This window comes from Amblyomma americanum, chromosome 2 (genome assembly GCF_052857255.1).
Source record: "Amblyomma americanum isolate KBUSLIRL-KWMA chromosome 2, ASM5285725v1, whole genome shotgun sequence".
Taxonomy (NCBI): Eukaryota; Metazoa; Arthropoda; class Arachnida; order Ixodida; family Ixodidae; genus Amblyomma; species Amblyomma americanum.
This window is the reverse complement of record NC_135498.1, coordinates 37,721,652-37,746,399: the sequence shown is the minus strand read 5'-3', so window position 1 is coordinate 37,746,399 and position 24,748 is coordinate 37,721,652. Positions and strand designations below refer to the sequence as shown.

Genomic DNA, 24,748 nt, shown 5'->3' with positions numbered 1-24,748 from the left:
GCAAGGACAGAAAATTGATTCGCTCAGCCAAGTTCCGTGTATTCGTGAGCAACCACCGGATTTGGCTAATGTTTATGTTGCTGCCGCATGCGCCTAACTCAACCGTGTATCTGCGTCGGCAACCGCTATCGCCATGTGACTATGTTGTGTATAAGGAAGAAAACTGCGTTCCCTTAGTATCCGTAGTCGAATGAATTTCGTCGAAGTAAACGGTCGCACTTTGCCTGCCTCTTCGTTCTTAGCACAATTCTTTCTATTTTTTTTTCTGCCTGCCCTGTTAGCCCTTTCCCGCCGCTGCGTCGGTACTGGGCCTGGGTCATCAGTCAATGCTCTTGAAAGTCTGGGGCGTTTCTTCGAATGAACCGTCTTTTTAATCTTCATTGCCTTCGCACTTTTAAGGGCAATAAATGTTACCACAATCAACATTTTCAGAATTATGTCAGAGCTCTTTCATCAAGTGCGCTCTATTAAGGAAGGTGCTATTTTTTAGAACGGCGAAAAACCGCAAAAGATGCAAGCAGTACCGTCTTGTGTTGTCTGCCTCCATCTCATGTGTTCTGCGATTTTTCGTTGTTGTAATGTCTAACCAACTGGCCTACAACTGTACCCTGCCATGCTATGTTTTTTTTTAATTACCGAGGGCACTTAAGATAACGTACATGCTTTGAATGCGAGCACATTATTAATTTTTACTGTGCATTTCCATTCTATTTTGAATTATTTTTCTTTTTTTTCTTTTTTCCTAACGACACACCTACTCATTAGCATGCAGTCGTAACGCGACGCTTCCGCTAGGTTCACCTTTGTTTGCCGGCAGGAACGCGGCGCCTATGGATTGCGCGCTTGCATTGCAATCTTAAGTTCCTGCGTTAAATTGCACGCACCTTCAGAATAAATTTATTTTCCTTTGATACCACAGTGACGTCACCTGGGATTTTTTTGTGAAAATTTTCGCGGTCAACGACACAGGGTTTCGTTGGCGATGAGCCATGTAATGCTATCAGCATTTGTAAGTGAGCATGATAAGACACTACGTCGAAAGCAGATCTCCCTGTTTGTAAGTATTTACACTGTGAAGTGTTACAGGACCGACTTGGAGAGATATTATGAGGCCAAACAGTTTGCTTTAGAGACAAGAAAGAGGGCAGTTAATGTGCCCTTTTCGTACTTTTGGATCTTCAGTGGTGCTGTAATGGCCGATGCACACGTGTGAACCGCAACCATTGCCAACAAATAAATTTTAGGCAGAACTGCACGCTCAGTTTTTCGAACACCGAAAACCAGAAGAGCTTTCTTGAAGATCGCAGTACACTGCACTTATCTGCAATGCGCGAGCAGCTGTAGAGGCAGCAACAACACATCCCCCAGTTTGTTCATTCACCATTAGTATCAACAGCAAGGTTGAGATCACTGCAGCATAAAAACCTCTCCTAGCGATGTTCAGTTATCAATATATTTCTCCAGCCTTCGTCACCCTGTAGCTGCAGATATCTCCTTTGCCCACCCGATTCCTTCTCACCTCAAATTACGTTCCCTTTCCATTAGTACCTACTTCATACTTCAGCCAAGTATGTAACCTACGAGTACTACTGCGACCAATGGCGTCCGTTTGAAACACATTCTTTCTGCCATACCTACTCTCATAATGAGTGGTTTTTGATGTCCCTGAAACGCCACGTTTGCTGTTCGGTGACAACTACTTTCATGTGCTGCTTCGTAGTACATAGTTACTAAACTTTATTCCGCTTACATCCCCTAGAGGACAAAGGCAACTCCCAGTGGTTTCCAGTTAGCCTGTTCCTGCACCAGCCCACCCCACGCTATATTCAAATGCTTTCCGCTTACCTTGCCACCTGATATTCGGCCGTGCATCGTAAACCAGGCGACAAGAGTATTTACTACCGATGACAAAATAAAGCATCACGTTGTGCCCCCGGCCTTTCTAGTTACGAACGAAAGCATCTGAAAAGAAAGCCAAGGGAAAAAAAGCGATTGAAGTAGGCTACGACTGAGCTGAGGCATTCAACTATGCCTTCATTGGTCGCAACTGACAACTTGGAAAGTACTGTAAGTCAGCATAACAACAAAAATTTTTTTTTCAAACGAAAGAAGTGTCGTTCAAAGACTCATTAATTTTTTTGTTGAACATTTTTCAGACTCAAACCCCACTGTTGGGAATTCGGCGCTATCAGTGGTTTGAGGACACTCCCCAAAACGGTTCTCGCAGTATAAAATTTTGCTGGATGATCCGACACCTGATCCTACAATTTTGCGAAAACAGTTCAATTTACCCTCAAGCGTGAGGGTGTAGTGCGAATGTGGGTGGAGGGGGCTGGTGGATTGTGCTTCTGGGGGGTACTGAGTCTTTTGATTCGATTACGCTGTCGCTTTTTTATACGACTGCTGTGTGGGCTTCTAGTGGGTGGAGCCAATGTGGGTTGTGAAGACAGCTGAGTTGATGGTGGGTTGCGCTTCTGGAGGCTAGAGTTGGGTTGATTGATGGGTTGTGGATGGCATCTCTAGAGGGTAAAGGTGGGCAGGAGTGGGCGGTGCTTCTAGATGATCGGGGCTTCACTCTCCGAAGCTACCGACAGACACCAGAACTTTCGCATTGTGACACTGGTGCTGCTTAGCTCCAAGTGCTAAGTGTTATATTTACAACCAAAATGTTATTTCACCGTGTTGCACAGTGTTAGTTTCTTTAATAGCTACAATTTCAATTTGCCGGTGTGCTCGCTGAAGGACCATCTGTCTTTGGTATTAGTAGAATAGAACACCAAGCAGGTGTTGCAGTATGTTTACTGAAATCTTAATGATAACGTTTAGAGTTGTTAGTTGGCTGTAATGGCGGGAATAGATGTTAACCGATTTGAACTTTCCGCTGCTGCCTTAGTCTACCGCAAGTGGTAGCAAAGGTGTTCAAAACCGCCGAGGTTCTCCACGGCATTGCGCTGTCCCCTTGGCGCTCCGAAAGCGTGAACGCGTCAGCTTCAAGTGCCAGCTAGTCGGGTACTCATCGATTGCTTATCGGTCGTTTTCGGCGCGGCCAGTAATGGCGCAGCTTGCTCGTAGAGCAGAGCACCAGATTACGTGAACGCACAAAATGGTGGCACAAGGAAAGCATACGAAGCTTTAAGGTTGAAAGCGGCTCCTAAACAGCAGAAAAATGCTAATGCATCCAAAAATGCCTATACAAAACCGTCTCGCAGAGGGCACTGATGGTAAAGAGGAAATAACACGAACAAGGAGAAAGTTGGTAGTAGAATTGTTGGATAGTGGGGTAATAAATATTGATGCATAAGTGGCACAGATGAATCTTTGACATCGTGACGTCTTTTTTTGGAGAAGGTAGATCTGAGAGATTGATTTAAAAATGGATCTGAACGCGAGCCCAGAAACAAAAATAAATGTGTTGCAAATAAAGTTAACCACATTCGAATGCGCACTTCAAAGCTTCATAGTATTTTGCGAGACAAGCAGGCCGACGCAGCTTTGTGAATGAGTATACCTTCTTGATACACTGATTTCTGCAAGGAAAAGAAACATGTACGTAAAAAGAAGTTCTTCTATTGCAGCTCTATGTAAGACTGTCGGGGCAGATATTGTTAAAATTTAATTTCATTGATGAAACAATGTTATCTGATGTTTATTTTAAAGCGAGTGTACTTTTTATCCTTCTTTTTTCCGGAAGCTGTTTTGCTCTCTGGTATGGCAAGAGAATGACAAGTAACATGCAGTACTGTTAACTGCCGCAGAGCATCAAATGAGATTTCGATAAATGGCAGAGACGGTAAATAATGAATCTGGGGAAAATATTTAGATAACTGCGAACCTAGGTTTGATTAGCAGCATTTCAGCCATGCGTTCATTCACCTAATACGCATTGTCCTTCATATCGCTGAGGAATGGAAGGCAAAGGTGGCTGGGAACATAAAAGCACCCATATTGATTGAAAATAGTCAGCGCGGAATTTGTGGCCTTCCATATCACAGACAGAACCAGCAATCAGTCACACGCCCTAGTCTGAGCGCAGGTATTTTCACATTGTGCATTGTCTCAGGTCGTTGTTACTGCAAGAGAGACACGCACTTCACTGGGAATATTTAGCACCCCGCATACTTTTAAACGCAGTTCAAATTCTTTTAAAACATTTTTAAAATAGTTTTTGTCTGGATATAAAATTTAAGGTATTCTCCAAGAAGATAAAAAGGAGTATTCTTGCTCCAAAACACGTACAGGCATTTTCCTAATATTTCACTCCCACATAGTCGCAACGTCTGCCAGAAGTATAACAAACCATCAACTGGAACATGAGCTTATGAAATTAAACGTGGGTACGGTGCGTACTTAGCAATTCGCGTCAATGGTGCAATAGGCATGAGAGGTACTTGTCATGCACTGTGCGGATAAAATTTGTGAAAATTTTGTGTGTTGCCTAGGTTTGAGAACTATAAAAGCTGGAAATAAGGCATTCTGGTTGATGATAATTGTTCACGCTTGAACTTGCTGTCACAGTTCGTCTTCGCAACGTTAATCCAAGACATCCTAAACTCGTTCCTAATATTAAAAACTGCAAGGTCTAATATTATGCGAAGTATCTGGAAACCCCGTGCACAAAATATATTATTTTGCTACTTTACGTATTAATAAAATAAATGCATTCGAAAATATTTTTAAAAATTCGGACAGTTCTATTCTCCCACATTGCTCACGGAACTGGCAACTTCTAAAGAAGTAGCCTCTCCTCAAGCTAGCACCAGTCGTGAAACATCTTACGTTAACGCACTAAAGCATGCACGGACTCCATAAATAAGAGACGCTGTAATGAAAGGCCCCGAGTAAATTTCGATCACCTGCTGTTATTCACTTGCACTGACATGGGGTAGTGCACTGGTGCTTTGTACATTCGCAAACGCTGCGTCCGGGATTCAATTTCGCGACCTCATCCTTAGCTGTACCTTCGATATGGGTTGTCCGAGTGGAATCGACTCGACTTCATTGTATTATGCAGTCCTTTTATAACAACAAACATACTACACCGGACAAGCTGGCTATCTTTCACACCGGACAAGTTGGTGTTCATCTTTTCGCATCGGAGAGGCACTTTCTTCCAACGTCGTTATAGCTTAATAAGTAACACATTCTTTCTTCAATGTTATTTTATTCCTGCCATTCGGGAAAAAGAAACTTCTATGCAAGCAACAATTCCACGATACCGTTACGCCTCCTTATCACCCATTCCTTATCCTTATGCCGGACTGTCGCTTTTTAAATGCAAAGCAAGCGCGCTTGGAATCAAAGCTTCCTTATCGCAGCCACTCCACAATTACAATGCCTTTCAATGCTTAAAACGAGTTAGGCTAACGCCGCATTCATCTTCGGAGCCCTAATACTTCCTACGGACAGCGAAGTATATTTGCACACGCAATCTCATCCCACTCTGCGCCAGTCGCGTGCGCCACTCGAAGGCAAGGTAACAGCTCGGGAAACCCTTTTCTTCATGACGCGTCTTCAAAACAAGTTGGGCAACAGCGCGTGGTGCCGCAACGCGTGTAGTATCTGGGGCAATTCGCCGAATCATGCAGGCCGCGAGCGGGAGGGACGAGAAAGAGAGAGAGACCTTTCCCTTATCGCTTCGGCTTGTTCACCGCCGCCCTTATCGCGCGACTGGCTCTCCCCTTATCTCGAAGAATGCAAAAGCCGCAACAATCACGCGCGTTGTTCTGTATTTCTTTTCTTCCTTTCCTTCCCCCCCGCTGGACATCAGGGGCCATCCCCCTCCTTGGACCCGCAGAGCTGTCAAACGCGCCGAGCCCGCACAGCGCGTGCAGCAGGAGCCATGTGGCACGCCGTACTACTCGTCCTCCTAAGCGTCGTGTTCCTCGTAGTCGGGTAAGCCTCGAGCCTTGAAAGTGCGCATCATCTGGCACACACGTCTGCAGAACACCTCGAAAATATTGAGCGCTTCTTGTACGCACCTGTGAAGGCATAGGGGAGACAGTGAGGGCGCAGGAGGTCTTTTCGTAACCGCGTTCCCTTAAGAAATCGGCGCGTTTGTCAATTAAGCGCCAATGGGTTTGACTTTCAGTGCTTTTTTTTTATTCAACAATAATTTGCGGCTGTTCAAAGCAGCTCAGTACTCAGTCAGAAGTCCCATCCTGAGTATCATGAGAAATTGTATACAGCAGGCCGACGTTAAGCAAAAATTAAACAACTTTTACGCCTCTGCAGTACAACAGGCAGGAACGCAGACACAAGATTAAATGCGTTATTTTCATGCACAGCTTTGTTAAATAAGTTATAAGCATCTCGGCGTCCGAAGAAAAAGATTCATCCAGCAGGTGGCGTTAAAAGAGACTGGGTTGACAGCTAAGATTGATGTTTAAGTGGGGAATTCTGCAACTAACAGGTGCAGTAGATTTCAAGTAGCGGCAGATATATTCTCTTGGTTTATACCCCATGTGGCTAGAAAATCTGTTCTCCGATTGGTCTCCGTCTCAGACAGATGTTTCACCAACTAACCAGAAGGCATTTGAGCTAACTCCAGGAGCACTGACCTTTGATAACCTTGTGCGCATTCTGCAGCCGATTTGGAATTGGTCTGTAGCATAACTCTTCCCATTGGAAAACAGCTGTTGTTGGTCACTATAAAAGCTTCCTCTATATCCAACCAGGACATCAGTACTGTGGGGAAATATATTTATGATTCCGTCTTAGCGTACGCCGCTGTCGCATATATTTTAACGTAAATAAACAGGAGAAAATAAGTCTGGCGCGCATCTCAAATGAATAAAATCAGCACGCTCACTGTTGAAGATACAGGGTTATATTACAGTTATAAAAATATGTATGGGCATTTGGTCCAGATTACGTCTGTATCCAAGGGGCACAAAAATAGATTGTTCCTGAATGGAGGGAAAGAAAGGTACACACAGGCACTTCAGCGCTTCCTCTTTTCTTGACGAGAGTGTGTTGCAGCAAAGTAAACAAACAGAAATAACAAAAATAGAGCTGGTGCGGTGTCAACACAGACTCGCACACATGTACGTGAGAAGAGTAGAGACAATCTTTGTTGCTATCGGAACACTTTTCTTTGTTTTTTCTCAATTTTGCAGCATTTTCGCCCGGACGTTCACGTTCTGGAAAGGGAAAGGCATTCCGTACCTCTCGGTGTTGGACTACATTCGTGCCATTCGGGACAGTTTCACTGGAGTAAGTGCTTCATATCCTTATTTAACAGAGTAAGGTAGACAATTCTTCATAGGATTTTATAAGTCATCGTATTTATTGGTGTTTCACGTTTTGCACGAAAGGTGCGAATACGAAGTTGCCAGATAGCCGCCACGGTGGCTCAGTGGTTATGGCGCTCGGCTGCTGACCCGAAAGACGCGGGTTCGATCCCGGCCGCGGCGGTCGAACTTCGATGGAGGCGAAATTCTAGAGGCCCGTGTACTGTGCGATGCCAGTGCACGTTAAAGAACCCAAGGTGGTCTAAATTTCCGAGCCCTTCACTACGGCGTCTCTCATACCCTTAGTCGCATTGGGACGTTAAACCCCCATAAACCAACCAACCAAACGAAGTTGCCAGATAATTTTCCTCTCCGAACCATTCATTTGTTTCTCTCGCCGTGAGCTATGCGGACATTTTAATATGAACTCGATTCCTAATGTCACGTAATTTTGAGTTTTAGAAACATGGCTGCCAGCTAAAGACTTCTCACCTTTAACTAAAATAAGTAGCCTGGGCGTCGGCGTGGAAGACGGGGCTTCTGTGGGAGATCGTTGAAAATTTATAGAAGGATTATTAATTATGGAAAACATTTTGGTGGTTCTGCGGAGAGCATAGTTGTTTTCATCGACAGATAACGAAAGAAAAGAAATTTGCCGTGTTTATAGTGTTTATGTTCTTTTGTTTTCAGGAGCTAAACAAGGTCGCGGTAAGAAATTACAAGCGTTATGGCCGGATACACGGGTGAGTAAACTTGGTTTTGAGTTGTTAATTTTTGCGCTATGGAAGAAAATATGTGTCATAATAGGGGTACCACGTACCCTTAGTGTGGATTACAAGAAATCACCGGTACGAGACAGTTGAGACTAGTGGGAAAAATAATAGTCGACCAAAGTTTTGGTAAAAATACGCAGCTATTATAGAACTAGAAGTTGAATCCCCAAAAAAAGCTAATCGGTGAAAGCTAATCGCGGTACCTGCAGCATTATATGATTTGAGCAATATGATTGAGTGATACGATTGGGTAGCATGAAACGATTCGAACAACGAATAGATTATATACAAGCAGATAGAAGGTCACTTAGTCTGGGTAACATTTAAAAAGTTGGTCTTTGCTGAGAACAAATAGTAAAGACGATTATTTATACCTTTGTCTTAGCTTTGAAACGTTCATAATCTGTTGAACAAAAATTACGGGAAGGATGGAAGGAGGTTTGAATGCCAGCGAACATTTTATTCACGAAAGATTTGGAACTAAACAACACGGTGCAGAACGATTGACCAAATGTCCCTAAATATTTTTTGCTGCTCACCTGAACTGAGAAATGCATAAAGGGCTTCTTTGTAGGCACCAACATAGGTATAAATATGTCATGAGATTGAGGTCGCATATATGTGTTTGACCCTCCAGCACCTCACAGTGTGTCCTCACTATTAGCAGAAGTTGAGAAAACCTTTATTTCACACTGTCTTCGATTCCCTCTAATTGTGCTGTACTACTCAGCGAAATGGTGTGGAAGTGAATCTTTGGCAACTGAAACCTGAATTTCATAACTGCTGGACACGAAGTCACATAATTGATAGATTTTAAAAAGGCGTTCGAAGAATTTAGCGAGAACTTCTACAAGATGTTAGCAGGAGCGGTAAAAAGGTAATAAAACGGCTCTCGGCGGGTTTCAGGTCATACCAGGGATTAATACCAACCCTTGTTGTCGGTGACCCAGAAGTCTTGCGTGACATTTTCGTCAAGGATTTCAAGTCATTCGTCAATAAGTCGGTGAGTAAAAACATGGTGCCTACTATCAATGCATGTGAATAGCGACGCCATTGGCTTAAGCATTCCTTTTATTATACTGTTCAATTATAGCCTTAATTACTTACGTTTAAGCCTCAATTAAAAACTTTTTATAGGTAAATATTTCAGCAGTGTTTTTTCTTACCTGTTTCCTGTGCACTTTCTTCAGCCAGCAATACTTAATTTTATTATAGCGATAGTTTGACTGCTTTGAAGGAGAAGACAACAGACTAGGATGATTTCTTCTCATTAATATGTATGTAAATAATATATTATAACCAATGATGGCCTGCACGTGAAGAAAGAACGCAGAAAACATCCTCTTGCGGCACTTATATGAGTACACATTAAAAAGTGTCCGTTTTATGCAGCTCGCAAGTCGGTAAAGCTCAACTAATGTTTTGAGAAACCTCCTCCGACCAGAGCTATTATGCCAAAGAATATCGCTGTCAGATAACTGCGTGAAAAAAAAAACGATGCTACCTCCAGAGTACAAGATATAGTAGTCGGAAGACCGCGAGTAAAACGTTTACGAACCTACTTATGACAATGTGCGATGCATTTCTCCCAGGATGACAAGGTCTCGGGAAACGCCCTGTGGGACCAAATGGTGCTGCACCAGCAAAATGACCACTGGAAGCACACCCGCAGTTCACTATCTCCGATGTTCACGACAGCAAGGATAAAATCAGTGCGTATAATACAATGCCCAGGTTTCAAACACCTGAGCATTTCTATATATGTTAGTCTAGCCATTTCCTCAATTATTAGTGCTTTCCGAGGCTGCACACGGGCTGTACTTAGCAGTTTGATGATTCCACCTTGGTGACGTTTCCCTTCTTTACAGCAACCTGCCTTATGCACTGCACGAATTTTTAGTCTGCAGATATCTCTGCCTTAGTGCAGTACTAGGGGTATGCAGCGTTGGATTCCACATTGTGAGGAGCAGGATGAAGCATAGCTGGCAGCCGCTGAATAATAACAGCTTTCTTACTGTAATAACACTCTAAACATAGGCACCAGCAAACATCAGCTGGAACACAAAAGAATTTCCGGTTATTCCTTCTGTAGCTCATAATAAATGTAAAAAATATACCCGTCTTTCTATTGCCTTGGGACAGAGTCTGAGAGTTCTTGTCGAATGGTAAAGTTAACCTACTTCTGCCAATAAATCTGCTGTTCTGTTATCCAATATTATACGGTCTCCATTCATATTTGAGTGGTTGAAAAAATACTTAACCTTTTATTGGGGCGTAATTGCAGACAACTGCTTTTTTAGGCTTTTTAAGTTGATCTGAGGGCTGCCCCTGTAGTTTTATTTCTGTGAAGGCTTGCGTTTTCATTGGCGTACGATGTGCAAATCTTTAGATGCTGCCAAAGATGACGAAGCTCATGGACAAGTTCTGCAATCTGCTACTAAAGAGGCTGGAAGGCGAAAAACCGTTTGACCTTTACCAGTGAGTACAAAGCATCTTTTTCATTTCACTTTTATTTTGTCAGATATGACGATCTGTTTCACTGAGAAAAAGCCTGTTCGCCCCCCATATTAGGTGCCTATTGTTTAGCTAACGTTTCTAGTTATTTCGCTTCGACTTGCAAAGCACACAATCATATATTCACTCGACCAGAAGGACAGCATTCTAACGTTATGACAAAAAAAAAGGGGGGGGGGGGGGGGGGGGGGCTGGTTAAACCGGCTGACGAAGGACAAGTGAGGAAACCTTTTTGCCTTCTTTTTACACGAACTGTCCAGTCAAGTCAAGTACGGTGGGAAACCAATTCCTCTCCAGCGTTCGAGTGCGTATGAAGTCTGGCAAAGCGATCAGTTCTCAAATGCCTCGAACGGACGCAGATTTCTAGAAAGACCGGTCCTGATTGAAATTCCGACGCTCACCATGTGTTTAGTAGTCGGTACCGTCTATGGTTAAAATAGTTCCGAAATTTCTACGATGTCGTTTAATACTCTAGTAAGTACGGCGGCTTCTTTGGCTTCTTCCCTAAAGGCGATGAAAGGGGGGGGGGGGGGGGGGGCGCTGACATCGCACATTACATGGCCGCTTTTCCGTTTCGCCTCCATCAAAATGCGGCTGCCGTGGCCGGGACTCCATCCTGCGTCCTTTTATTCAGCATCTGAACGCAACAGCTATTAAGCCCCCACGGCGGTAAGAGGGCATGCTGTGTTTTCAAACGCATCTTTCCGAGGAAGTCCATATTTACAGGCGCGTGGATCGCAATTCTTTCTGCCTTTGCTTCTGCACCGCAATAGCCAAATATTAAATATATTGTGGCTGATACGGTTCAACGAAAGGCATTCGCTCTAAATTTCAAATTGTTGTCACCAACGCCGCCGCTTGAACAGCTCTAAAGAGGACCGTCATAGTTTCTTGAGACTTGCCGCAGGTGAAACTTACGCTTAACTCTTGTAACAATGACATCACCCTGTTACTTTCCAGCCTCCTAGAGAAGTCAGCCATGGATCTGTACACATCACTCATCTTTGATCTGGAGATCGACAGCCACGTGGAAACGGACCACCCTATGCTCAAATGCTACAGCGGGTTCCTCAATTCTCCGGGTGGCTGGAGGCTACTCATGATGAGTGGGTGCCTCGTTCTGGGTAGTCGACGCATTGCATGCAGCGATGCCCTTAAGGCATTATGGTCAGGACGCTTATTATGCGAAATCAATGCACTAAGGAGCCTCTTGCTCTAAGTCAACAATGTCCCGGTGTCTGTTGTTAACTTTAGGTAATTTCATTTCATTTTGGCCTAAATAGGCAACAAAAATGAAACAAAGACGTCGTCATCACGCCATCTTATGTTCGGCAGGAAATAGTAAGTTTCACTGGACAGTTCGCATGCAACACGAATCAAGTCTTTTTTTATGAAACTACTACATAGAAACAAGTCCAATTATCGAATCTGCCATGTTTGTCTTCATGACGGGTAGTTTCGTAATTATTTTGCTTGTAGTTCTGAAGCCAATGTTTTGTTCCGTTTGACCACGCCGTGCGTCTTGTGTTCGCATGATCAGACGGTAATTATTTCATTCACACAGCGACATTCACGCTTGTAAATTGTCTTGATGCTATTATTCCGTAATGTCCTGCATCTCGAATTTGTTCTAGGCAAGGAACTAATAATGGCCAACACTTTTCTTGCAAGGAATGCCCTTTCGTAAATATTGTTTTTCGCCTTTCAGCCACCCTGCCAAGGCTCTTCAAAGCGCTCCGAGTGGAATTTCCGAACAAGGGTGATGCCCAGTACGCCGTCGACTTCACGAGGCATATAATCGAGCAACGGCTCCGAGATAACGAGGTACGTCTCAACAATAGAGCAAGGTAGAACTCGTGCCTACGAGAAGTATTTTGGGTACGTCTAGTATTGACGAGGAAAAACAAATCCGCAGGGATAGATTAAACTGAGAGATAGAGTAGTGTACTCCTCACTTCGGCGGTGATATCGCGTCGGCAGGTAAAGCGCGTGAGTGCACTTACGGTGCAAACTAAGGCAGTAGCATTTACCCTCTGGGGCTTCGTTACAATGAGCCATTGTACTCTGTATCGCCCCGACAAAACATCCGCTTATTGGCTGATTTAAGCAGTGCTCGAAGCGCTGAACTGAGGTTATGATATCTACAGGTCTTTGTTGCAGGCCACGCGAACTTCCCCGTCTCGTTCGTATCTTCCTGTTGTTGACATCCTAACGGTACGATTTTATCCCCGGTCCCTATGCTGAAAATTAAATCCCCAGCATGAAAGCTGTTCGCGTCGGTCATAAGCGCGAAACCTGAGGTCTTCGTCCGACGCTCACTTTGGAGTACTTCTCGGTTATAGCAACGTCACATTTTTGAGTTTTTCCTTTTTCGGTCGCCTGAAACCTGTCGTCACAAACCATGCCAGCACAATTAAAAAAAACTTTGAAGAAGGATGGACAAGTGGGAAAGTTGGTAATAATTCATTGCGGGTGGTACAGCGCGAACTAGACGACGGACAAAATCAGGAAAACAACACAGACGACCGGTCGTCTGTGTTGTCTTCTTGTTTTTGTCCGTCGTCTAGTTCGCGTTGTACCACCCACAATAAAAAAAACGACTGTCCAAATTCTTCAACGAGACCATTTTTGAGTTCAGTGATGCAGGAACATTTTAATTATCTCTTGTACAGCTACAGGTGTTATTAATTGTGCCAGAGGACGGATTGAAACTTATAATCTTGTTTTTCATTACGCAGAGGCACGACGATGCATTGCAAATGTATATGGAAAGCAAGATGCAGCAGAATGGCAAAGGAGGCATAAAACTTTCAGGTAACAGTTCCTTATAATAGAAGCTACTCTTCGATGCCTCATTACCAGGAATTTGGGAGCGCGCCCAGCCAGTACCGCTAAGCCTAGCGGCTTATAGCGCTTGAATGGGAGGCTAGTAGGTGATTCTCTGTCTTCCTTAAGTCACGGGTGATGTAAACGCGCGATTTTTCAATGTTCAAGGTGATGCGCAAAGTGGTGGCAGCCAAGCGAACGCTTGTTATGAATTTCTGATAATGCGGCAGCAAAGTGGTTTGTGATGAACGCTATCGAGATTTCGTGGGAGTAGCTGACAGCGATGGAGTGCAGTGTGTTTGAATCCAATATAATACAGTGGTTTGGAGGAGAATTGCATCTATATTCGAGAGGTAAAGGACTAGAAATACTGTCGAATTGGTCAACCAAACTAGGTTTGTGTACGAAACCAGGTGTAAGTAGCCGTAGCTATGTACACACCTCATGTTCTCAATTGCTTGTTGGCCGCCGCGGTGGCTCAGGGGTTACGGTGCTCGGCTGCTGACCCGAAAGACGCCGGTTTCGATCCCGGCTGGGGCGGTCGAATTTCCATGGAGGCGAAGTTATAGAACCCCGTGCACTGAGCGATGTCAGCGCACGCTAAAGAACCACAGGTGGTCGAAATTTCCGGAGCCCTTCACTACGGCGACCTTCACAGCCTGAGTCGCTTTGCGACGTTAAACCCCAATGAAACCAAGCCATTTGCTTGCTCTCAGCACGTCGTATAACTTACACGAAGAGAAAGCTATTACAGCTTGAACTTGCAGTTTGCGCCACGCTTATTAGCTTGGTGTAGCTGGTCCAGCTGCGGAAAACCATTTTCTCCAAATCTGCAACGCGCTTCTAACGTAGCTGAACAGTAGCAGCAGAAACCCTTCTTTTTATTCCGTACCAAATTGTGCATTTACCTTCCCTCACCAGACTCCAGTGCTTCTGCTCTCTCCTTAGCAATGACCTGCTGCGACCAGAGACGTATATCCCTTTGGGAGAGAGCTTGGCTTATGGCTGGAGCCAGGAGCTGTCCCAATTCGGCGTCTATGCTGCAATGCACCATTTTGTGCCGGAAGCCCCGAAAGACGCTATGGCGAAGGAACTTGCACGTGGTGTTCCAGATGGGTTTTTATCGGGCAAAGCATTCCGTAATGTCGTGCATTTTAGAAGCCATTCTCAATACGCATTTGAGGAGAGGTGTGTCTCCATATAACACCCCAGGAGGGCCGAAACTGTCGGTAAAGTAAAAGAGGCGCCAAACTCTACCAACAGTAATGTACGGCTCCGATGAAGACGTCGAGTGTCGTTAGCGCTTTTGTATGTGTGCGTGTTTCTCTCTCCCATCCTGTGTTTTTCTGCGCAAAGATTTCCTGAATATGTAGCTTGGTTCGTTTAGTTTTCCCCATTCAGTTGAAAAACCGCGAACAGCACTCAACTTCAAGTAGCCGGCAGGTCCGAAACATACTCTCGAACTCGTGAAGGAGCCCGAGGTAGCTGACCCCGTTTTACGTTTTTTTGTCTCCGGCGGTTAGAGCCCGTTGCGTTTGGTGGATGGCCGGGCATCCCGTGAGCGGGGCCGCACCATTGGGCAATCTCGACGCCCTCCCTGTCCTGGACAGGCAGGCCAGTATTTGAGTCGAGATATACGAAAAGGATCAGAGCAAAAAATCGCTGTCCCCATTCCCATCCCATTTCCGATAACCCGTTTATCGAACCCCTTCCGCTACTTCCCAGGGGGGATCAGTGGAGTCTCCCCGAGCACGCTTCTCCGGCTGTGGGTGCTATGTAGCTTTTTACCCCCCTCATTTTTTTTTTCATTTTCCCCACCTACAGGTGGTAAAGTTATGTCATTGCCTTCGGGCTTTTTCATTTATTTTCAGATTGGATTAAGCCTGTTTAACGTTAGGGGTGCAGGCAGGGGCCTATCATTTTTTATTCTTTTTAGGTTGCCACAACCTAACAAATGTCTCTTGCATGCTTCGGTTTCCTCTTGTGTGTGAACTAGAAGTCTCCCCTGACCCCACCAGCACGTACGAAGCAGGTGAACGCAAAAACACACGCTTTCTGCGCAGTGTGATTCGAGAAGTCGGGTGTTCTCATGCTAAACGTGGACATTTTTCTGCACACCAGTATTCGTGCACAAAGCAAATAAAATAGAACTCTTATTCAAATGGCCTAAGGTTCTTGCTGTGTGCGCAACACGTCATTTTTTTTCTTCACAGTTGGAGAAAAAGGGCGTTGCGAAAGTCTATTACGCTATACGCATGCTGTGACACGCATTTGTGAACATGTGACACAAGCTGGAGTGATAAGGATAGTGTGTTGCAGCTGAGCCAAGAACTGGAGTGTTACTTGGGAAATAAAAAAAAACGCTTATCTAGCCCGCGGAAGACCATTTGCGCAGCATTACACGTTGGTGCGCGTACTGCTATTTTTCCTACAGCTACCCCTAAGCAGAATGAACGCAATTCTATTCAAAGATTAGAACAAGACTCAAGCACGAAAACCCCAATCATATAAGGAAGAAATGCCCACAGACACAAGGAGCGTTGCCGTAAGCCAAGCGGGGCTAACCTGAAACACGCTTCTTGCGATTTTATATGTACACGTACCCTTCCCCTGCGCCACCATTGCGGAGTCCGCGAAAGGGTAACGCGATATACCATGCAAACGCCTTCGTTGCACCTCATTTCCCCTTTCCCTCTCGCTATTTCAAGTGCTTGTCCAGGACCTTATACAAGCTTTCATTGATATTGTTGCAACTGTACTTTGCCAAAAAAAAAAAGCAGGAATGTTCAATGTGTACTACGCGCTCGATAAAAAAGCTGTTGTGAGTGAAGAATGGAAAGTGATGTGTACGGGCCTGTTTACTGGTTCGAGCTGAGCCACGATCACTGCCACGTGCGTCCGCCGAAGCCACTTCGACGGTTTTAGCAACATACACCCCCTGTGACAAGGAGCCCTCACCCCAGTCGACGAAAACCCCTACATCCCAGACCCTAAGGGCAAGGAAGCCACTCACGTCCGTTAACAAACGTCAGCACTCCGGTGCACTTATAAAACGCTACTGTGCTGTCTTGCTTCTACAACGGCCTAGGTCGTCGGCATGAAGTGCCCATGAGTTGGCATAAAACGCCCACTTTAAGACAGCTGTGGTGCAATCACACACGCAAGCTTTTAAAGAGAAAGATAGTGGGGATGTTTTTTTTTCTCATTTTCAGGGCAACTTATGTGCGTTTTTATCAATACCGTCCCCCCCCCCCCCCCAATTTCTGAAAACGACGTCATTGAAAAAATCAGTGAAACCACTAACCTGACTATAGCTGGATTGTAGGGTACCCAAGCACAACCAGAGCATGAATTTGTAGTGGTATATTTCTCTTTTAAGCACAACGCACGAGTTTTTAATGGGAAGAAGCATGGGGATTAAGGACTACGTTTTGTTCTCCGCACACCTTACAGACCTGACATTCAGTTGCTTGCTTTAATCGATCCCGAACGTCGAATAGAAAAACAAACGAAAAGCGTCAACTTGCAGCTTTTTGGTGCCTGTTTTGCTGACGCTTGAGACACACACCTCGAGCATAGCCTCTATCTGCACTTTCGAAACGCTAGCATTTCAGGAGTACCTCACCAGGAGGGCCCACTAAGGTGAAAGATAGAGCTCTCATTGTTTGCAAACACAAACATTGCCACTTTCGCATCAACAAACAAAACTGGAAAAGGGCATTCCCGTGTATCTAAACTGTCATGAGCCAGTGGCGCTTATCAGCATTTGACGCACTATCAATCTTTGTTTGTAGCGTCTGCAATCAACGACATCGCAGCCCAGTGCATGTGCCTGTTTATCGCCGGGAGCGACTCGATTGCGCTCACTGTGACGTGTGCGGCCTACTGTCTGGCCCTACACCCAGAGATTCAGGAGCAAGTGATAAAGGAAGTGGACAGTACGGTGAGTCTGCGCAACGCGCACAAGCCCGCCTTCGACGCGTGAGGTTGCGCCAGCCGGAGGGCAGATAAGGCTATATTATCTGGAGCCGTCGACTCAAACACGAGGACGAACTCTACGCCTCGGTTGGCGCTATGAGAATGTGGTCAGAATCAATGGAAGTGCGAAGCTCCAAAAAGAAATAAAAATTCTGCTATCGTTTCAGTCACGGAACATGCGTGACACGATGGATCCATTCTGAAGGCGTTCTTCAATACTGAGCGCCATTTCTAAGGAGCCCAGATCTGCAAAGCCTGGTGAACGAAGACTGGGGTGAACATTAAAAAATTTTGGGGGTCCTAAATCTAAGTGTTCCCTTACGTCGAGAGCCTTAGCTTATCTCTCGCTTGTTGTTCGAAAAGTTCATTAAAAATAACTGCTGCAGGAAATTTCGCCTCCCAGTATAATAGTCTTTCAATGTATCAACAGCTTGGCCGCAGCGGTGGCCAAGTGGTTGAGCATCCGCCTCGCATGCGGGAGGTGTGGGGTTCAATCCCCAGTGCCGCCGGGTACCCACCGGTGATACAATGGGTACAAGCTTTCCCCTGGTCTGGCGCTCGGCTTATTTAGGGTGAAATGCTTGGAAAATGGGTCTTTGACCCCACCTCGAGAAAAAGAAAAATGCCTTGTGTCATGGCGCTCTTTGACCTTAGATGCCCTTGAGCCATAAAAATTCATCATCAGCATTAACAGCTTGCAAAATGTCAGTAGCTTAGTGTTCTTAAAGTTCAGGTACATTTAGTTTATTCAATTATGACTTGTGAGGCTTTACAAGAGAACTTAGCTTAATTTAAGAGACAAACGATTTGGTACTAGATTGCCGCCTTTTGAAACACTGTGATCTACGACTCCGAACCTGAGATGTGTCAATGTGATGAAGGCTCTTGTAAAAAAAATAACCACATGTAGGGCAACGTAACTTGTCAGGGAAGCCCGAGCCACAATTAATCGATTTTTTTTTTGCAATGCACTTGCAATGCACAGGACGATCCAACATACGAGTCTCTCAGGTCCATGGAGCTCTTGGATGCCGTCATCAGTGAAACACTGCGGCTGTACTCACCCACCTCGGTGTAAGTAATATATTTGAGCAGATTAGCACAGGTACTGCACAGCAGCATGTGAGCCATAATATTCTCGCTTCTTTATGGCGGCAAATGCAAAGTTGTACCGAACTCTTGTGGACTACCGATCTCAACTAATAAATTGAATTGTCTTAAACTTTCACATTGCTGTATGCTCTCGAATAAGTGGCACATTCATTTCAAAATAAAGTGGCACGCAATATTTAGATGCTATTCGAGATGCGCTTGCTTGGTGGTGTATACAAGAGCCTTATAAGCCTTTTTGAGGAGTACGAATAAATAAATTGTGCATGGTAGATCATGCGCCCCTTTTTGTACCAGGAAAGAACGCTCATTTGAATAAGATCGTTTATTACACGTTGCTTCCTCATTTCAGGCTCAGCAGGATATGCTCTCAAAGCACCACGGTGGCCGGTGTCCGTTTCACGCCGGGCATGCGTGTGGAGATTCCAGCGCACGCGATGCACTACGATCCGGAATTCTTTCCGGACCCGGAAAGCTTCAAGCCAGAGAGGTGAGTAGAGAACAGGCGGAGAACAAGCTAGGTGCTGAAAACAAGAAACCCTAACTTCTAGTTTCCTCTATATTGAAACTCAAATCAGTCAAATATTCATTCTGCCGCCGGAATCGATCATTTAAATGGTATATTTCATAGTACTGGGGCACGACATCTGGCACGTTGCCCCGAGAACATTCAGCGGCGTCACCGTGTGCTCAAAGCTGACAGCTTCATATGGACACAACGCACAGAGCTAAAAGTTCTGCTTTGAAAAATGCAACTTTTGCGCAGTTAGAAAAAAACTCGCAGCGTTTACCTTTCTTGCGTATTTCGTGAAATTACAGAGAGCTAGCGCGAACGTCGATTTTTCAAATCTCTGCCCATTTCGCCTATTCCTTAATCCTGTCCTTTAAGGTACGGTCCTGGTATCCATCCACTGTTGAAGCCGCTACAGCCCCTTAGCTTTCCTGATAATCATGTTAACCCTTTCACTCACGTGCATTTTATATGACTTAAGCAGAGCGAGGACGCTAGTGGCTCCAGCTATGCAATGGATTCATGCGGACACATGGTACTCCTCTCAGTTTCGTGCTTTACGCAGCATCTCGCAAACGATGTCAGTATTTCTCCGTTAAATGTGTAGGCGCAGACTTGCGGATGCTTTGTTGTACTAGCGTTGTGCTAGTGGAAACACGCGCCTTGATGCGATTGCGGGGAAAATAAAGGGTGTATAAACTGTCACTCCTTGTTGGACACCCGAACCACGACGCTGTGAAGGAAACAAGAAGAAGGTGAAAGAAGAGAGAGAAAAAGAGGCGCCTTTGAGGACTGCCCCCAATTAATTTCCACAACCAGGAGATCTCTAATGTTCGTTCACATCTCAAAACGCACGTGTGCCCGCTGGGCTTGGCCTCCATCGAAATTCGGCTGCTGCGGCCGGGATTGAACCCGCTTGCACACACTGAAAGCCAACTTTTACGGGAAGGAGTCATCCTATAGACCGTGCTAGGCCTTTTCTTGCACTTACGACGACAGATTTTTTCTCCTCGTCTACGGATTTGATCGCAAAGTCAGCCGCAATAACATCGACTGGATTACTAGTGCGTAAGGAGTGCACATATCTTAACCTACAAATCAATAGATTTCGCTACATGAATACAGCTGTAATTGAATATTTATTAGGCGCCGCGGTGGTTCGTGGTTATGGTGCTTGTCTGCTGACTCGACAGACGCTGGTTCGATCCCGGCCATGGCGCTCGCCTTTCGATCGACTACGGAGTCCCTCATGGCCTGAGTCGCTTTGGGGCGTTCAACCCCGTAAAAGCAAACGAAACCGACCATTAAATACTAATAAGTAATGGAAAACCTGCCCCACACAAGAGCAAACTTTGTGGCCCAGCAACAAGTACCTAATCAGCGGTTTGTTGTCCGCAGGTTTCTTCCCGAGAACAAAGACTCGATCAACACCTACACGTACCTTCCCTTCGGAGTTGGTCCACGAAGCTGCATCGGCATGCGCCTGGGCATGGTCCAGGTCAAGCAGATTCTCTACCGCCTCCTGCAGATCGTCACCTTCGAGAAATGCGCAGAAACACAGGCAAGGGAGTCAGTGTAATCGCTGTAGTGAAGTTGAACACAAGCGCAAAGAAAAATGTTCGAATGGATGAGTGAGGAAGTGAAGAACGGTAGTGAGAGAGTAAGACACAAGGCGAAGGTGCTTGAGAAATCAAAATAGAAGAACGGATTGAGTGGGAAAGTGTGAGAGCGTGTAACAGCTCCGGTAAATGCAAGCAGTAAGTTATCCTCGTAAAACAGCTTGTTCACGTCGTAGTACGATGCAAATTATTAGCCCAGCGACTATGTGGGGAATGACTTCACGAGCGGAAGTTTTTCTGGCAGGCAAATTGTTGAAATTGGTACTCAGGTCATCGTTGGACGTGCTCGTGTAAATGTAATACACTGATGCGGACGGCTGCTGCGCGTACTGCGTCTGGTATTCAGCTGGAAAAAGTTAACACTTCTGTAGTCGGGTGCAAGTTAAGTCTGCAGTGGAAATCCGCCCACATTTATGACCGCGATACATTTGTTTTTATTCGATACATGTAAATTGTAAACTTTTAGAGCATTGCTGTTACAGGAACAAAAAGCAAACCACAAAATGAAATTATAAGAAATAAAATTAGGAAGCCCTTACTTGTTTAAAAGAGTGCTAGGTTAAAATGTTGATTTCGTTTAGTGCTCTGACTGGTCAGTGGAGCAATGTCGCCCACTGCAGGCCATTGGCTGTTGTTGCTAGCCACTGTTTTCTTTTATAAGCTTGTATCCCTTTTGGCTATTCAGCTGAAGGAAATGACGCTTCTAAATCCCTTACGTACGGTACCTGCTTAGTGAGTGCATTACCCTCCATTCGGATCTTGGGAAAATAAGGCTTAAGGTAGTGACCCTCTTCTGATGCCTTGGGTTGTTCTTCTTTACAGGTCCCATTGTCGTTCGCGAAAGGGAAGGTGCTCCTGGAACCTGACCCACCGATTCTGCTGAGGATTGTGCCCCGAATCAAGTCCTAAGTCAGCGATGCGTCCAAAGTGACGGCAAAGCCTTGTCATTTCACACAGAGCATCCACAGTACACCGGGGGCCACTCAGTTTTCTACAATGGCAAGGGCAACAGGGAGCTGCACTGCATTTTACATCCTTAGGTTGCGTCTGTTGATTGTTCATCATCGTCATAATTTTTATGCAGTCCTCATACTTCGATGATCGCTACGTCCTCACGTTGATAGAGGACGATCTGAACGTAGAGATCATTTTGTAAACGAATGAAAACAGTGCTTGCTTCCTGTCTCTCACATTGAGAACCGGAGTAGAAGTGCTTATGACCACTCTGATTTTTGCATCTGGTTTTATTGTTTATTTACCGCTACTGATCACATTTATAGAATAGATGATGAAGTTGATAAAGAAGTGCGTCTTCAAATGTTTTAGAGCGCAGCTCTTATGCGCCCGTTCCTGCATTCCGCGTCGTCGGAGTAAAACCGGTTGTCCAAGTAGAAGAGAGAAATGCCACCTGGATGTTACGTGGTGGTCACGGGAAGATCTCTCAGGGTGGCGAGAAGCGTGACGTGCCACCTGCCATGCCACTACGCGTCGGCGTAGTCGGCGTAGCACCCACCTGACAGGTCACACTGTCACCTGTTATTTGGCAGGTGACAAGCAGAGCGAAACACCACCTGACTCGGCGAAAACAGAGGAATGAGCAGCTGGAAGGTGGCTCGCACGGAAATATCCCGATGGGTGGCAAAACTAAAGTACGTGAAGAGCTCCTCAGGCATCGTAATCGTCCATCAATTTCTTTGCTGCTGTAAGGGATCTTCTGGGGAATTGTAAAATTAAACGAATTACCAATGTTGAAGCGCAGAATGTAATTTTATGTAATGACATGTGTAATGGCTGCTTGAAGATCAAGGCATCGCAGTCATGACATCTTGTAGGATTGTTTTTAACCTCTGGCAGTGGTAGCAACAAAGTCTTAAGTGAAAGAGAGCCTCCGTTTTGTGAGAAGGCATTCACTAGGTATTAAGATAGAAACAAGGTTTAAACTATGTGACCGTACAGAAGCAAATATCCGACGCTAACATGGTAGCTGTACGTGCACAAGCCAATCGAATGTGATTTAAGACGCTCGAACAATTACTTCAAAAACGTTTTCTATCGCAATTTAAAGCAGCGTGGCAGCCTCAGGGCCTGCTCACGTGCAACCGAACGCATCAGCGGAAAGCGGAATGAATTTCTTCGCAAAACGGGCAAACAATATACTAGACGAGTGATTCCAGCCATCCAATTGTGTGCGTTTGGAATTACTGATGGAGTATTATTGCCGGGTTATGAGAACTATCACGGCGGGCACCTAGATCTACGTAAATGTACCACCTGATAATATTTTGCGGTAGAGTTACGATACTAGTAAATACGCGTTTATTTATTCGAAATATGTTGTAGCTGACAGGCAAAATGCGGGGATTACTCTTTCCTCCAGATCACATCTCAAGCTTTAGTTTGCATGGCTGCTTCTTGCATTGGTTTATCTGATACAGTATTTCTCGCATAACTCGGAATACCGTAACGGCATGGTAATATAGTATGAAATCGTCGCCATGACAGTTTAAATCAGTACTTCGGACTTATGAAATCTGCAAAGCACATTCCTGCCAGTGGACAGACAAACATATCGTTTTGTCCAACTTTATCCACTTGCGCCTATAGCACTGTGTTCTGTTTCACAGGCCATGCACTGCACTGTCTCGTACGCTGTTGTGTATCAGGTGTAATTAGTTGCAACTTCATGTTCATTGTGATGTCATATTTGTGATTAAAGTGTCATTTGTGCCTACAAGCGCAGGTTCGAAAGGGCGAGTCTTTGTCACGGTTCCTCACACGAAAGTTGTAATGTATCGGTTATGAAGACGGGAACTTCTACTCTTAATAAAAGTTTGCTAACAATTTTTTCCCAGTGCTTGGATAGAAGCTCGTCGTTACGCACTTACATTTAGAGTCACTCCCTCGTGTGCTTACAGATTTGCGCACCCTGACAAGGATAACACAGAGCAGTTGCATTCAAATAATCTGCATTTTGCGGCTGTTGATGTCAGGTGCTCAGCTATTCTGGGAGCTTAACAGGGCACTTCATTATCAGCGTTGCAATGTCAATGCAAGGTAATCTGCAGAATACCCTCCCGATGAGTCGGTGAGTACGCTCTGACAACCTCATGTAGTCCCCAATGATCTTCAAGCAGTCCAACGGGGATACATTTGTCCGTTTGAGGAAGAACACGTTCCAGGATGTCTTACCATACCATTCAAGAATTAACTCGGGCGCGTTTCCTTTCATGCTTTGCGCGATTTTTAAATCATGAAACGCTTTAACGTCTATATTGTGAAGGAATAAAAAAAACATTATAACCTCCATATTATACTTGCTAGTGTACCAGCAATTAAATACCAATGTTTAGTTAGCGTTGGTAAAATCTGAGCAACTGGTGTATCGCTAATTAGCAGCAATTAGCTTTTGTTTCCTATTTTGTTTCTATTTACTTCTATTTGCATGCAACATTTTCCAGGGAACGAAAGACGAAGAATTGTTGGATGTTTCTAATTTACACATTCGCTCCCCATTTTCCTCGCAGTTTGCTCAAAGTGGTGCCAAATATTTTGAGTCCAAAATACTGGTTCATGACAACACTTTGACATCTCACTTTGCATCCAGGCTCGATGTAGTAACGAGTACGCGGCCTGCAAACCGTATGTAGGGAAATCACAATACTGGGGAGCTACAGCTTAAGCAAGATTTTGTGTCTCGCTTTTCACAATTAGCTCTGTGAAAAAAACATATATGCTTTATTCTCATTCTTTATCATAAATAATCTGCAATCATGCTCATTTTTCAAGCACCATTTATCTTAAGAGCCTCAACAAACCAGCCAAATGACATGCATCATCACTATTGGTGAAAATTTCTTGGTCTTGTAGGCTAGCAAACCGGAGACTCACATCTGGTTAACCTCCCTGCGTTTCCTTTTCATTCTCTCTCTCTCTTCTTGGTCTTGTCAATGGTTCCACCAACCATCAAGTAATGCGACACGAGTAACTGCCTGTTTTCCTTTTCCGAAGATGTAATAGAATATGGAATAAATTTTAGAATGTTGTTGGCATGCAAAAAAATACTAAAATGTACCAGAATACTAATAATATATTTAAATATAAATACAAAGCACAGCTTGTGGTCACAGACAACGGGCCTTGAAAATATCTACAAAAGCTTTAAGAAAAAGGCAATTCGACTAAGTGTCA

The 24,748-nt window shown here is 44.8% G+C and overlaps 1 protein-coding gene across 2 annotated transcripts in view; it reads left to right on the top strand.

Annotated features, from left to right (window-relative positions):
* Positions 1-23,401, top strand: part of LOC144121015 (cytochrome P450 3A41-like) — a 50,682-nt gene extending 27,281 nt beyond the window's left edge. For both annotated transcript variants that reach the window (XM_077653918.1, XM_077653919.1), the window contains exons 2-15: positions 5,768-5,892; positions 7,116-7,212; positions 7,920-7,972; positions 8,909-9,005; positions 9,595-9,714; positions 10,392-10,480; positions 11,477-11,622; positions 12,225-12,340; positions 13,255-13,330; positions 17,137-17,285; positions 18,306-18,394; positions 18,783-18,920; positions 20,340-20,502; positions 21,383-23,401. In XM_077653918.1, coding sequence (XP_077510044.1) covers positions 5,768-5,892; positions 7,116-7,212; positions 7,920-7,972; positions 8,909-9,005; positions 9,595-9,714; positions 10,392-10,480; positions 11,477-11,622; positions 12,225-12,340; positions 13,255-13,330; positions 17,137-17,285; positions 18,306-18,394; positions 18,783-18,920; positions 20,340-20,502; positions 21,383-21,469 — 1,545 coding nt within the window. In that variant the 3' untranslated portion in view covers positions 21,470-23,401. The remainder of the gene's footprint in view (positions 1-5,767; positions 5,893-7,115; positions 7,213-7,919; positions 7,973-8,908; positions 9,006-9,594; positions 9,715-10,391; positions 10,481-11,476; positions 11,623-12,224; positions 12,341-13,254; positions 13,331-17,136; positions 17,286-18,305; positions 18,395-18,782; positions 18,921-20,339; positions 20,503-21,382) is intronic.
* Positions 23,402-24,748: the final 1,347 nt, after the last annotated feature.